General features: G+C 38.8%; 1 protein-coding gene across 1 annotated transcript in view; it reads left to right on the top strand.

Moving 5' to 3' along the window:
• TMEFF2 (transmembrane protein with EGF like and two follistatin like domains 2) overlaps positions 1-13,434 on the top strand; it is a 135,237-nt gene extending 121,803 nt beyond the window's left edge. The window contains exons 5-7 of the mRNA XM_060178279.1: positions 4,338-4,461; positions 7,168-7,326; positions 11,364-13,434. Coding sequence (XP_060034262.1) covers positions 4,338-4,461; positions 7,168-7,326; positions 11,364-11,460 — 380 coding nt within the window. The 3' untranslated portion in view covers positions 11,461-13,434. The remainder of the gene's footprint in view (positions 1-4,337; positions 4,462-7,167; positions 7,327-11,363) is intronic.
• Positions 13,435-14,360: the final 926 nt, after the last annotated feature.

Genomic DNA, 14,360 nt, shown 5'->3' with positions numbered 1-14,360 from the left:
AAAGGAAAAGTCTCACCTGAGTAATGAGGCTGAAGGGTTGACATTCCATGTCTGATATCTCTGGACAAAGTCTGAAGTGAAGCATGCTACGGTGGTACTCACTGCGTTGATTAGGTTGGGATTGGCGGATGGAATATCATTTGGTATGAATTGAGAGAAGCATGCAGGAAAGTGCACCCCACCCTAGAGGTTCCAGGGCTGGGGAAAATATAGGCTCTAAAGAGGAAGTAGGAGGTTCCTGCTGTCTTAGGCTTTAAGAAGACAATAGATATTTATTGCTATAATCACATTATTTGGCAATTGGGTTAACTTTGAAATATCCCTTTGTTAGGATTTGCTGTATCATACACACCATCACCATATTTTATGTCCTTTGACATTATTTGTATAGAGCTGTGCCACCGGTTGCTTCTGTTCTCCCTGATCTAGGCTTTTTAAGAGTCAACATATCAAAGACTCAGCCTATGTATTAAAGAGACTTAGTCTGTGCTTTAAAAAGTTTGAGACATTCAATTTCTCCCCTCTCATATTAATTAAATAGTGATTTATATGACTACAAATTAATAGGAGTGTACATAAACACCGTTCCCACCACCAAAATACTGTGTCCCATCCCCAACCCCCTGTGAAGCTGAACATCCACCCTCGCCCTCGCCCTCGCCCTCGCCCCAGGATTTTTAATTTGGTGCTCTACTCCAATGACTTTAAATTTGTCAGCCACTGGTGGAAACATAAAATTTTCCAAAGTGTCACTTTTGCATCATTTAAAATCTTTAAATGATTTATTACTACTTGACTACTGTTGCATAAACATCAGGATAACAAATGCTCACTGTGGCCCATATTCATATTTGGTTGGGATATTAGATTTCTGTGTCTGTACTCGTCTTAATATACTTAAATCTCATTTCTAAACTATGTCTATTGCATTACTAGAAGTGGTGATGCATTCGGGTTTTCAGTCAGCTGGTTTACTTGGTTGGATTGACTATAAATTTGTTGACATATATTGATGAATCCTCATTTTCTTGCCCAGAGATCATTTCTTTTACTCATTTATTTCCAATCTCTCTCCTTTCTTATTTGACAGTATCCTATGAACAGAGCACTCCGGGCTCATAAGGGATGGTGTAAACTAATTAGCGGAGTTTAAAATGGAAACTATTTCCTTCCCATGTGATCACCTTGTCTGAATAATGAACTTTGTGAAAAATACCCAGCTCTTCCCACATTCAGGCAGAAGCTTCACTCAAACAAGTTATTTCCTTCCTTCATTTACTCCTTCCTTCCTCCTTCCCTCCTCTCTTTCTTTCCTTCCTTTTCTTTCTTCCTTTTACTAGAACACTGCTCAGGTCTGCCTTAGAGTGGGGGGGGGTGGTGCAGGGTGAACCTGGGACTTTGGAGCCTCAGGCATGAAAGTCTCTTTGCAGAACCATTAGGCTGTCTCCCCTACCCAACAAGCTCTCATTTATTTCACCTTTGAACCTGAGTTCATAATTGTGAGTGTAGTACAAATCTAGAAAAGAACAGTGTAGGTTAAGGAGCAGATTTAAAAATAGAATAGCCTAAAAACTATATTTTGAGTTTAAAAAAAAAAAATCTTGATGTTGTTTTGCAACTGACAGAAAGAAAAATAACCCTAATAAGAAGTTCTTGAAAAATACTATCACCAAAATCATCACCTAGTTCCCGAAGTGTAAGTTAGAGAAAATTCCCCAGCATGCAGGTGAGCAGAAGCACTGAAGGGTTACTAACAAACACTAAATAAAAGTGCCGGGCGGCTTGTTATGGGGAGAAGGTCCAGAAGTAAGAATGAAGAGCCGGTGCCGGTTCATTACATCAGCGGTGTGGGCAGCAAGCCCAGTGTCTCGGAGCGGCAGGCTGGTGGTCTGGCCAGTCCAGCGTGTAGGCCCCTGGCCGTGGCACAGACTGAGCGCAGCCTTCTCTGTGGAAGCATGAGCTGCGGGTCATCTCAGGTGCGTCTAAATACGACGAAATGGAAATAGACGAACTTCCCCGGGCTCTATCTTGATGCTCACTTCTTTCCAAATAACATTCACGGTTTTCTATATTAGAAACCCCACCTATTTTTTTTTTTTATCCAGTTCAGTTGTGGTGCTTGCTTACTATGGCTATTACTTCTCACCGAAAAAAAAAAAAGCATCATGATGTAAAACTTCAAATCAGTTTAGAAAAATAGGAGAGAAGTCAACAAAGTTCTGCACATCCTTAGAGTCGCTTCCATCCAGGTTCAACTACTTAGTGATGATGACCAAAGTAAAAATAATATGATGCCAACAGAAACCACCTGAATAGTGCAAGCTACAGAACAAATGCCTGACATAGAAGCTGCTTTCTGAAACCAGCAGTACAAGATACAACATAGTGGGAGAGTTTATATTTCATATTAACCAGATGTTAGCATGATATGGCAACACATATATTCCACCTCTCTCTCTCTCTCTCTCTCTCTCTCTTTCTCTCTCTCTCAGAGACTTTTTTTTTCTTCCAAGGTTATTGCTGGGATTGGTGCCTGCACTATGAATTCACTGCTCCTGAAGGCCATTTTTTTCCATTTTGTTGATGTCATTGTTGTTGGATAGGACAGAGAGAAATGGAGAGAGGAGAGGAAGACAGAGAGGGGGAAAGAAAGACAGACACCTGCAGACCTGCTTCACCAAGTGACCCCCCCCCCCCGCAGGTGGGGAGTTGGGGGCTCGAACTAGGATCCTTGTGCCCATCCTTGCACCTCGCACTAGGTGCGCTTAACTTGCTGTGCTACCTACAGCCTGGCCCCCACTCTTAGAGAATTGATCCAGCAAACCTGTGATAAATTCCTTATCTTTCATTAATTTGAAATGCTGGATATCACGTTAAAGTAGGTAAACGTCTCAAGACAACATGTAACAACTTATTTCAAGCTTTCACTACGACTCCTTTACTGCTGTTCTGCAGCTCTGCTTACACATACATATTTGTCTGATATTCCCAAAAGCTTTTTTTGTTTCTCCTAATAAATACACTCGTCCATGACTGCTAATAAAAACTATATACTTGCACTACTATGAATAAAAACTATATGCACAACTGGAAAGAATCTATATCATCACAGAAATGGGAATTTATTTTATTGCTGATCAGTTCAACAGTGTTGAAACATATCTCGTGTCTCTCTTTCTCTCACCCTCTCTATCTCCCCCTACCCTCTCAATTTCTCATTTTCCTACCTAGTAGAAAAAGAAAATAAAAACTTAAAAATTAAAATAAAAGGAAAAATGGCCACCAGAAAAGGTGGATTGATACTTCTCCCACCTGTGATAACCCTGCTGGCAAAAAAGAAAAAAAGAAAGTATCTTTGTATTATTGTCAATAAAGTATTTTTCATATGTTTGCGCAAGAATTTTAAGATATATTACATCTCAGGTCATAGAAGAGACCACAAAAAGGCAAAATTACATATTATGAAAGGAACATACGAAAAAATCAAAAGGCCATACTTAGAGGTGACCTTACAAATTTGGAGCAAATGCATGTGGACTGACAAAAATCTAAAACTATTTTTCAGCCTCCAAAGAGAAACACAAGCAATCAGAGAGATGTATTTTAGCATGTGATTTTCTTTGGCAGGAACCTAAATTTCACATGCTGTTGTCACAAAAGGCACACACACACTCCCCATTAGAGCAGACATGAGACACTTAGCATGTCCTGTGCATTCTCGCGTCTTGTGAGTGACTCTGAAGCGATATTTGCTCTCCCAGTGGCTTCGTTTTATCAGTCAGATGCACAGTGCGAGCAAGACTCATGTTCATAGGAAGTGGAATCAGCCCAAAAGGACACCTTTGTGGAAATTCACATTTGGTTTTGGAGAATGACTGTTTAACTATCGAACATGGCCATATTTTAACTTTTAGGTTCCCACATTTAAAAAAAAAAAAAAAGCAAGGCATTGGAGCAATTTACAGGTAGGGACATTATGCTAGGCTTTGAAATTCAAAGCCCAGGATATTTTTTTCTTGAATTATTTTATGATAAATGTAAAGTCTCTTCATAAAAATAATAGACAACTTGATGAAACCTCAGTGCCTGTTACAGATGCAGGAAATTACATAAAAGCAGGAAAAAGCACTGGGTAATACTGTCGTTTCATCTCTAAACACAATTGTAAGGATGCCTGTCCTTCAGTTCTCTCTTCCTTTCTTCTGAAGCCTGGCCTTTCAGTTCTTGCCCTTTTAAATATCTTTATCTCCTGTAGCTTTGCTTCTTAATGGACTGGTTGATCTTATTGGAATGACAGAGTATTTACAGGGGGCGTTTGCTTTGATCTGTATTCACAGAGAATGCTAACAAGTTGGAAGAAAGTGCCAGAGAACACCACATCCCTTGCCCAGAACACTACAACGGCTTCTGCATGCACGGGAAGTGTGAACATTCTGTCAACATGCAGGAGCCATCTTGCAGGTAACGTTTCCACTCTTTCTTTTTTAACACTTATCTCTTTACTTATTTATTCCCTTTTGTGGCCCTTGTTGTGTTTTATTGTTGTGGTTATTATTGTCATCATTATTGGCTAGGACAGAGGGAAATGTAGAGAGGAGGGGAAGACAGAGATGGGGAGAGAAAGACAGACACCTGCAGACCTGACCTGCTTCACCACCTGTGAAGCAGTGACTCCCCTGTAGGTAGGGAGCTGTGGGCTCGAACTGGGATCCTTATGCCGGTCCTTGAGCTTTGTGCCACGTGCGCTTAACCCACTGCGCTTCCACCCGACTCTCACGTTTCCACTCTTTAACTTCTTAAATGCAGGTGAGGACATAGAAACTTAAATGCTGGATGTGGACTGAAAATTGCACGGCACCGTGTCTGAATGGTGACCGGCAGTAAAACTCGACCCTGTCTTTACAGCAAGCATACAGGAAACATGTGTGTCTTACAAGTCTAAGCGACAAGTAACATTTAGTATGCGCCCATTCAAATTCAAATTCATTCATCTAAATGTGTTCATTTAAATTGTCCTTGGGCTGTATGTGTACATTATTGAAAAGCACCGGGACTACTGTTTAGCCAACATTCTTTCTCAAACAGAAAGTAGAGCTTGCTTGGCTTGTATCAGGAGCTTGGGAGGTATATCTCAACCAAAGAAGTGGATCAGATCTGACCACATATTAGAAAACATAGTTGCTATGAATGAGATGTCATCTATTCAAGGGCTAATAAATGGCATTTTTATTGGTTTTATAGGACACATACTCTTTTCTACAGACCTGCCAGCCACAAGTCATGTATAGTGACATTGTTAGCTGGGCCTCTCAGATTCAAGCTCAGTTAGGACACAAAGAAGTCGCATGTCTGGATGTAGTTAATAATCGTAAATATCTGTTGACTCTTCATATGAAATAGAGCATCATTATTTCAGAGACAAAAAAGCCAAAGTGGAAAAACAAATGTATTTTTATTAAAGGAGTGTACGAGTGTCATGTGCTGAAACAGACTGGACATTGCTGTACAGTGCAAAAGGAGCCTCTGTGTCTTTGTCTCTCTCTCTCTCTCTCTCTCTCTCTCTCTCTCTGTCATGTCAAGAAATGTCTTGCTTTCCTGTCTCCCTGCACTGAACACACTAGCTCCTGCCTCTCAGAGAAGCCAGGCGAGTACACATGACAGAGCTTCTTCTGCCGCGCCGTGAGCCTTGGTAGTCACTGTGATTAAACTTCGTGTTGAGAAGAGAGATCTCAGGGTGTGGCCTCTAGAAATGCAGTGTGAGATGATAAAATAATTGCACAAAGTCAGCGGCAAGTTCACCTGCTATAGTATTGGTTTTTTTTTCTTATATGAACTGCCTCATTTTACTGTCAAATGTGAATTCTAATACCAGATTGTCTACCGACATGTCAATGCCCAGGTTCAGCAGGGAAGCAATTCCAGAAGCCAGACCTTCCACCTTCTGCATCCCACAATGACCCTGGGTCCATGCTCCCAGAGGGATAGAGAATGGGAAAGCTGTCAGGGGAGGGGATGGGATACGGAGTTCTGGTGGTGGGAATTGTGTGGAGTTGTACCCCTCTTATCCTGTGGTTTTGTCAATGTTTTCTTTTTATAAATAAATAAAATGAAAAGTTGAGCATGAGATAAACTTCGTTCTTTGATGAATAGGTTTATTTTATATAAATATATTACCTGCATCATAATGACTTTTTTCTGCCAAAAATTAACTTTCTGACATAAGCAGACAAGTTTACAACCAAGAAATTTACTACTCTTATTGTATATCTGGACTAATATTTTCAACACCTAGTCTAACAGTAACATAGAGGATGCTTTATCCAAAATTAATAAATAGCCCAAACTTTTGATATCCATGTCATGAGAAATTACCCTTTTCTCAACTGACAGTGTTGACTTATCTTGAAGCTAAACAAAATGTAAAGCTCACTGAAAAAGGCACTTGGGAGATGGTTCAGCACACAGAGTGTAAAGTAGTCCTCACGCCTGCCGCAACACCACAGATAGCTGAATTTGAATTTGAATTTGAATTTGTACCATACAGCAGTACCTCTCCTCTCTCATTCCTTCTCTCTCTTTCCTATCTTCTCTCTGAGAATATAGGTTAAAAGCTACATTGGGAACGTATCTGAGTAGTGCCTTAACAGGCAAGAGACTCTGGGCTCACCTCCCGATGCTACCGCAAAAACAAAAGCAAAAACATTGTGACTAAGAAAGTAGAGCAAAAACATTCTGATTAAGAAGTCAGTACAGTCAATGAGCATCATCACCGCACACACCAGAGTGCATCTCTGTCCTATCTGTCTGTCTATGTCTCTGCCTCAATATTATAACAAGTGATTAAAAAATTAAATGAGACTTAACTGAAAAAATACAGAAATAATCATGGCTAGCCCATCTATTGTCTATATCACCATCGCAGTTTCTCTGCCAACCCTTCCTATTTTCAAAATCCACTAGTATACTAACAGGAAATAACCAGCAGAACTGCAAAGCTAAAATCACTTAAGAGTTTCAGCTGAAAGTCAGTAGTCGAAAACCGTATTTGCAAAGTAGTATGTTCATAGAAGAGACAAAAACTCCCTTTACAGTGAAGATATAGGTCCATCAGTCACCCAGAGAAATGAACCCAGCAGCTATGAGTAACTGGACATTAATTTCTTGCAGGTGTGATGCCGGTTACACTGGACAGCACTGTGAAAAAAAAGACTACAGTGTTCTCTACGTTGTTCCGGGCCCTGTGCGATTTCAGTACGTCTTAATCGCGGCTGTAATAGGAACTATTCAGATTGCTGTCATCTGTGTGGTGGTCCTCTGCATCACAAGGTCAGGAACTATCCTCAAAAGTCACCCAAAGACAGAGATGTTCTTCCTTTTCGCTTTATTCTGATCACTTCTTCTTCTTCTAGCATTTGCCCTTCTTCTGTAGCCAGTTAGTGGCTTTGAAAGTGACTGGGATCCATGTGGATTCAGTCGGCTAGGAAGGATCGTCAGTTTCCCCAATGAATGGGTACTCACGGGATGCACCATGGGGAGGTTGATCCAATATTGAGTCTCTTCCACACCCGCCCAATTCCTCAGGAGTCTTGTTTCCTCATGGCAAGAGCATGTGAGCAGTCAGATGAAAAGACATCCCATTTTATGCTGGAGGAGTACTCTTTATATTCTTATTTGTGTATTATGAGGAAGATTATTTTCTAAGCATTGGCCTTTTTTTCTACTAATGTATAATCTAGTCTTTACTTAGCTACCCTTTCACTTTTAACTATATAAAGATAGTCTTCATCCACATTTCTAGCAGATAATTTAAATGACCAGGGCTCCCTGCGGCTCCCAGATCATCATGCCGAATGAAGTTAGAGTAGATTTTCTACAAGGTAGAGAACAGTGTTAAATCACAGCTCTCATATACGGCACTAACTCTTGCAAGTTATCAGATCTAAGGACTTTTACATATTTTCCTATAAGCAACAAATACATTTTTATCTCAAGTAGAAAAAATAGTACTTAATCATAAATTTCAAGGACAGTAGTTGAGTGGGGGCAGGTGGTGGCACACCTGGTTAAGCACACATTACCAAGCACAAGGAACTGGGCTCGAACCCCCACACCCCACCTACAGTTGGGAGGCTTTGCAAGTGGTGAACCAGGACTGCAGGTGTCTATCTTTCTTTCTGCCCTTCTCTGTTTCTGTCTTATAAAAAGCAAAATAGGAAGAAAGAAAGAGAGAGAGAGAGAGAGAGAGAGAGAGAGAGAGAGAAGGTAGTTGTAATAAGAAAGATTATGTTACAGTACAAGAAACCTTTGACATATAGAAATATACAGCAAATATCATAATAAATACACAAATCTCCAGGACAATTAAATGGCTATTGTTTCCTAGAGGACCAGGGTTAGAGAGATTGCATTCAAGAGTCTCTAGCAGGAATGAAAACCATGATCAATTAGTGAAATCTCGTTCTATTTGAGCACAGGAACTGAGTACTTAGAGACAGGTCAGATACTTGCTTAAATCTACTAGTGTGTAAATTCATAATAACCAAGCAATAGATTCTAAACCAAATACAAGTACTTAGAACTTATATAATCAGTAATGTTGTTGAAGATGCTTCTTTTGGTTTGAGTCCATTCAAGTTGAGAACAAAGTTTCAAGGAAGTTTCTCAAGGTGTTTTTTTTTTCTTTTTGCCAGACTCACAAGGCATTAAAACTTCTATTCATCTGTAATGTTCTACAGTAAATCAGAATGCTTCCCAAAATTATTCTCAAAAGACAAGAAAGTATGATATCTTTAGAAAATAAAGGCCACAATCCATCTCCGTATCTGTATTGCACTATCTTCTCTGAGGATAAGTGTGGCATTTGCTCTTGAAAAAGACAAAATGTGGTTCATAAATCCTGGCCTGGCCTAAAGGCTTAAGAGAAGATCATTGACTGCAGCTTTGTGCTGCTCTGAGCCAAGTTGAGTTCATCAACTCAGCTCTCACGTTTAGATGCCAAGTGAGTCAATGGATTATATTTAAAATAGATTCTGGAGAACCTAAAGATAACTCCAGAAGCCAAAAAACACCAAGAATGAAGGAAATGATAGAAAGGGATGTAAAACCCTGGAAACTGTAGCATATTACTCTAAGGAACTTGAGCCTTCTAATATGTTGGTAGCATAAGCACATGAAAAAATCACATTTAGTAGATATAGACTCTCATAACAATTTCATTTGCTACTGCACATACTGGGCAGAAATGAAACTTTAAATAATTCCTCCTTTGTTTTACAGTCAATTATAGATCACAGTTCCACTCCCAATGCATCATAAAGACAACTATGACATGGAGTATGTAGTGACGCATCACTAAAAATATACTGTATATTCTGTGCGCATGTACATGCACATACACACACATATGCATCCACAGGGACATTTAATAACATTTGGAAGAAGGGAAAATGATGCCTGTTTTCAGGACTAGATCTTTGAAGTATGAGAAGTTAGCAAGTGTCAGATGCACATACCTGAGCTATAAGACCAGGAAGCAGAACACAGTCTGCTTAATACCAGACCCTACACACCTGACTGTCCTTCACAGTGTCCACCAGGTGCTCATGACGTTGTCTATTCTGATGTTCTAGACATCCTAAATTTTGCTCCAAAGTAGAATAAGCTGTCCTTGAAACAAATTTTCATTTTAGCATCAAATAAAGCTACATTCTATTTACTTCTGAAGAACAAAAATAATATATTAGCTAAATTAGCATTATTGTTACCCATATCTCTCCTAGGAATCCAAGGCTTTCAAAGTCTTTCCAAGAGTCATATTAGTCAATAAGTCACACCATTTCCACTGTGGATTCATTCTGTTCACTTGAAAACATTATGCTCTTGGGCAGGGAAGATAGAATAATGGTTATGCAAAAGCATTTCATGCTTGAGGATCTTGGGTCCCAGATTCAATTCTTGGATCAGCCATAAGCCAGAGTCAGGCAGTGTTCTGGTCTCTCTGTTTCTAATTAAATAAAACATACAATGCTAAACACAATAAAAAGAAACATTCTGCTTAAATGTTCTGAACTTTCCAACTAAAGCATCTTCCTCCATTCCCGATGACCTGGTGATCGTTGTCTTCAAGTCCTGCTCCTAAACACCGCGTCGCTCAATGATGAACAAAATGGCAGCAAGTAGACATTGACCTCATTTTCTTCTTTCTTTCTTAGTTTTCTTCTTCACCTGGCTCCTCCTCTTCTCTAGTCCTCTTCCCCTCACCCCAGTTTTTCAGTCTCTTTTCCCTAATACTTCTTTACTAGTTGACTCATGTGAATTCATCGTGTCTCGTAAACAGTGTGGAGGGAGAGGCGGAACATCCTCTGGAATGGAGAGAGAGCTCTAGAAGACCTGTACTTACAGACTTTCCATTCCCAGTTCCTAGTACTGGGAATATGATTTCCAGATTCATGCTTGTTCACGCACATCGATCTGGCAACCTACAATAAATGCGCACGTAGATGTACGTGCATAGACTTTCCAGTCCATTATCATAGTGGTTTATAGAAAGCTGCATTGTGGCTCTTGTTTGCACAGTCAAAGTAGTCATTCATTAAAAGGGAAAAATCTAGATGAGAGAGTCTCAGGTACTTTGACAGCACAACTTTTATAAAGATGCTAAGTAATTGCTACTAGTTGACATCTCTCGTTTATAATATTTTCTCTCATTGCTTCCTGTTCCCAGTCTTCGAAACCATCGTACTGCTTCCTCATTCTATGAATTTGACTACATTCGAGAATTCATATAATTGGAGTAAAAAAATAGGAAGAGTAATAATTGGCACTAGGTCCTCAAGGTTCACTCGTGCTATAGAGTATAATGGGGTCTCCTTCCCTTTTTAGATGGGATAATGTTTATAATATTCATGTATGCCAGTATCTGGATGACAAAGCAAGATTCAGCTTACTTACCATTTACTAACTGTTGAATCATTCTCTGATGCTAATGGATTTAAATTTGCGGCATTGAAGTGCCAGCACAGCAGTCATTCCTAACACTTTTTAACAGTGTTGAGACCTTCTCAGTGAGACCAGGCAAACTCATTCCTTGACTGCTCTGTGCTGTATCATCTTTTGTGCCTGAAGTGTATTCCTTTTAAACTTCTGCTTCTGTCTCCTCAACAGACAGCTGCAAACAGAAGGGGAAAAACCATAGCACTCTACCAAAATCAGCCCAATCTCTACTAATAAGTAAAAAAAAAAAAAAAAAAAAATCATCCAACGTACTGTAGTAATATGCTAATTTACAGCTTCCTTCATCATTGCAGGACCAAACCTTAGGTAATAACACTGGACTAAGACTTGTGAACTTTCCAACCTTCTAGGAAATGCCCCAGAAGCAACAGAATTCACAGGCAGAAGCAAAATACAGGGCACTACAGTTCAGACAACACAACCAGAGCGTCCACGAGGTTGATTTAAAAGGAGCATGTTGCACAGTGGCGGACTACCAACAGATTGGACTACACAATACAGGATTATAGACAAAAGAGTAAGACAAGAGGTCTACACATGTTGCCTTGCATTTGTGGTAATCTACACCAATGAATACATGTACTACAACTATATTTGATTATGTATGGATATATTTGAAATAGTATACATTGTCTTGATGTTTTTCTGTAATGTAAATAAACTATTTATATCACACAATATAGTTTTTTTCTTTCCCATGTATTTGTTATATATAATAAATACTCAGTGATGAGAAAATACTGGCATTCTTAAATTTGCGGTATTTCATAAATGTAAACATGGTCAAGCTAGTGCAATCTGTGCAGGTACCATTTTTTCATTTTTCTCTGCATCTTGAGATCAAGAATACTTTATAGAATACTCGGTGGCTAGTTTTGAGTGATTGCAAGATCAAGGGAAATGATGGCTATTTGGAAAAGAGACAAAATAATTTACTTTATATTGAGTGAGGGTAAAATATTTCAGATCTTTGAATTATGTCTATTCCATCAAATTTCTTCCCTGATCTTCCTTTTTCATCCCCAAAGCAGAAAAATATCTGGCATATAAATTAAATCAAAGCCAAAGGAAAGGGAAGATATAGTATAACTCATAAAAGAGAGGAAAGAAGGAGTTAGTTTTTATTTGAGAAGTATCATAGGATCTCTCAGTTAAATGCATGTCTGAAAAGTCCAAACTAGCTACATGTTAGATCTAGAGAGAGCACAATTTAGATGAGTAGAATTAACAACTGGAGGGGGGAATTTAAAAACATCATTAAATGTTAAACAAAAACCATGAATTCTTGGAAGCACCATATTACATTATAGTGTATAGTTCCTTAAAAATGTTAGAATCACAGCCAGAAGCCTCATGAATAGCTTTATGATTAATGCAGTAACCTACATTATTTGAAATGGAACTAAGATAATAAAATTTCATGAAAACAGAAAAATACATTTGAAACATATTTATATGGTGAGATAAGAAAGAAAATTAAACCCATAAAACTGAAAGACCTTAGCAATGAGTTGGGATGGACTTTTATTTGATTTGAACACACAGATAGGTATAACCACCTTGGGAAAAATATTCAAAGAATATGATTGAGTTTACAAATTAAATAATTGCTTTATTATTATTTTATTCTTCAGAGGTTTCCCTGGCTCATCTAGTAAATCTAGATGAAACCTTCAAATGAACTTCACATGAAATTGAAGTACTGATGTGTCTATATATCCCGTAAAAATGCAACACATATCGAATCAACACATTCTGAATATATTCAGTGAAAGATAGTTTTTCTGAAGTGATATCTAAGATTTGTTATGATATAAATAAAAGTGACAACCTAAATAGGATTTAGGACTCTGTGAAAACCCTGGTTTCCTAGTTTAGTCATCACTTTGTAAAGTGTGAATCTATTGGTATAGCCATCATTCAAGTGCTTTCATAAATCATCGCTAAGATACTTGTACAAAGCAAATTCCTTTCAGATTTCTGCATGGAATTTAGTTGAACAGGTGCAGAGATGCAAGTGATGCTGCCTTTCTTTGCAAGACAAATCCTTCTGCCTCCAGAACAAAGAACAAAAATGCAGCATCACAGAGTTAACAGAGATGTAAAAAAAAAAAAAGCAATTCTATCGACTTTGACATCTTATTATGAAATGGCTTATTTCATTAAATATTGATACATTACTGTGTGCAAACTTCAACCAAAATACCATAAACCTAAATGCTGGAAAAGTCCTTGGACTTAATAATACATTCCTTCTGACCTTTATGTTCACCTCCCCTTGAATGATTTCTTTTTGAAAGATTCATGCTGATTCTTAAGTGAGTTTATACTATGTGCCTGACACTATTCAAGGTTTCAGAGAAATACAAATTAAACACTTCTATTCCAACGGAACTCACAATATAGTCTTGAGAAACAGTTGTCCCAGTCTCTTCATATTTATTTCTTTTTGTTATTTTATTGATTCACTAATAATTTGTCATACTAACATATTTCAGCATCACATCTCTATACATGTATAAAATTTATCACACCACCAAAGGAAGTTCTAGTGCCATTACACATTTATATTTTTTAATTTGAGGTTTAATTCTTGGGAAGTTCTTTAAAAATCTTTTATTAGTGATTTAATAATGCTTAACGAGGTTATAAGATAACAGAGGTACAATTCCATACCGTCCCCACCACCAGAGTTCCCTGTCCCATCCCCTTTATCCCTCTGGGAGTATGAACCAAAATTCTTTATAGGGAGCAGAAGGTGGGAGTTCCGGCTCCTGTAATTGCTTCTCCACTGGGCATGGGTGTTTGTCAGATGGATCCACATCCCCAGCCTGTGTCTGCTTCCCCTGGTTGACTAGGGTTCTGGAGAAGTGGGGTTCCTGGACTCATTGGTGAGGTCACCTGGCAATTCTTATCTTTTCTCATTGAGTACAGATTTGCTTCTGCAGTGACTTCTATTTTCTTTCTGTGGAGCAGAAGAAATGATAACTGAAGGGTTTTTTTTTCATATTTATTTATTTATTTCCCCTTTTGTTGCCCTTGTTTTTTATTGTTGTTGTAGTTATTATCGTTGTTGTTACTGATGTCGTCATTGTTGGATAGGACAGAGAGAAATGGAGAGAGGAGGGAGAGACAGACAGAGAGGGGGAGAGAAAGACGGACACCTGCAGACCTGCTTCACTGCTTGTAAAGTGACCCCCTGCAGGTGGGGAGCCGGGGGCTCGAAACGGGATTCTAAGGCCGGTCCTTGCGCTTTGCGCCACCTGCACTTAACCTGTTGTGCTACTGCCCGACTCCCGGTTGAAGGATTCTTATTGGTGATTTAATAATGATTTATGAAGTTACAA

The sequence above is a fragment of the Erinaceus europaeus genome, chromosome 18 (assembly GCF_950295315.1).
Source record: "Erinaceus europaeus chromosome 18, mEriEur2.1, whole genome shotgun sequence".
Classification (NCBI taxonomy): domain Eukaryota; kingdom Metazoa; phylum Chordata; class Mammalia; order Eulipotyphla; family Erinaceidae; genus Erinaceus; species Erinaceus europaeus.
The sequence above is the reverse complement of the archived record's forward strand: the minus strand, read 5'-3'. Positions and strand labels throughout refer to the sequence as shown.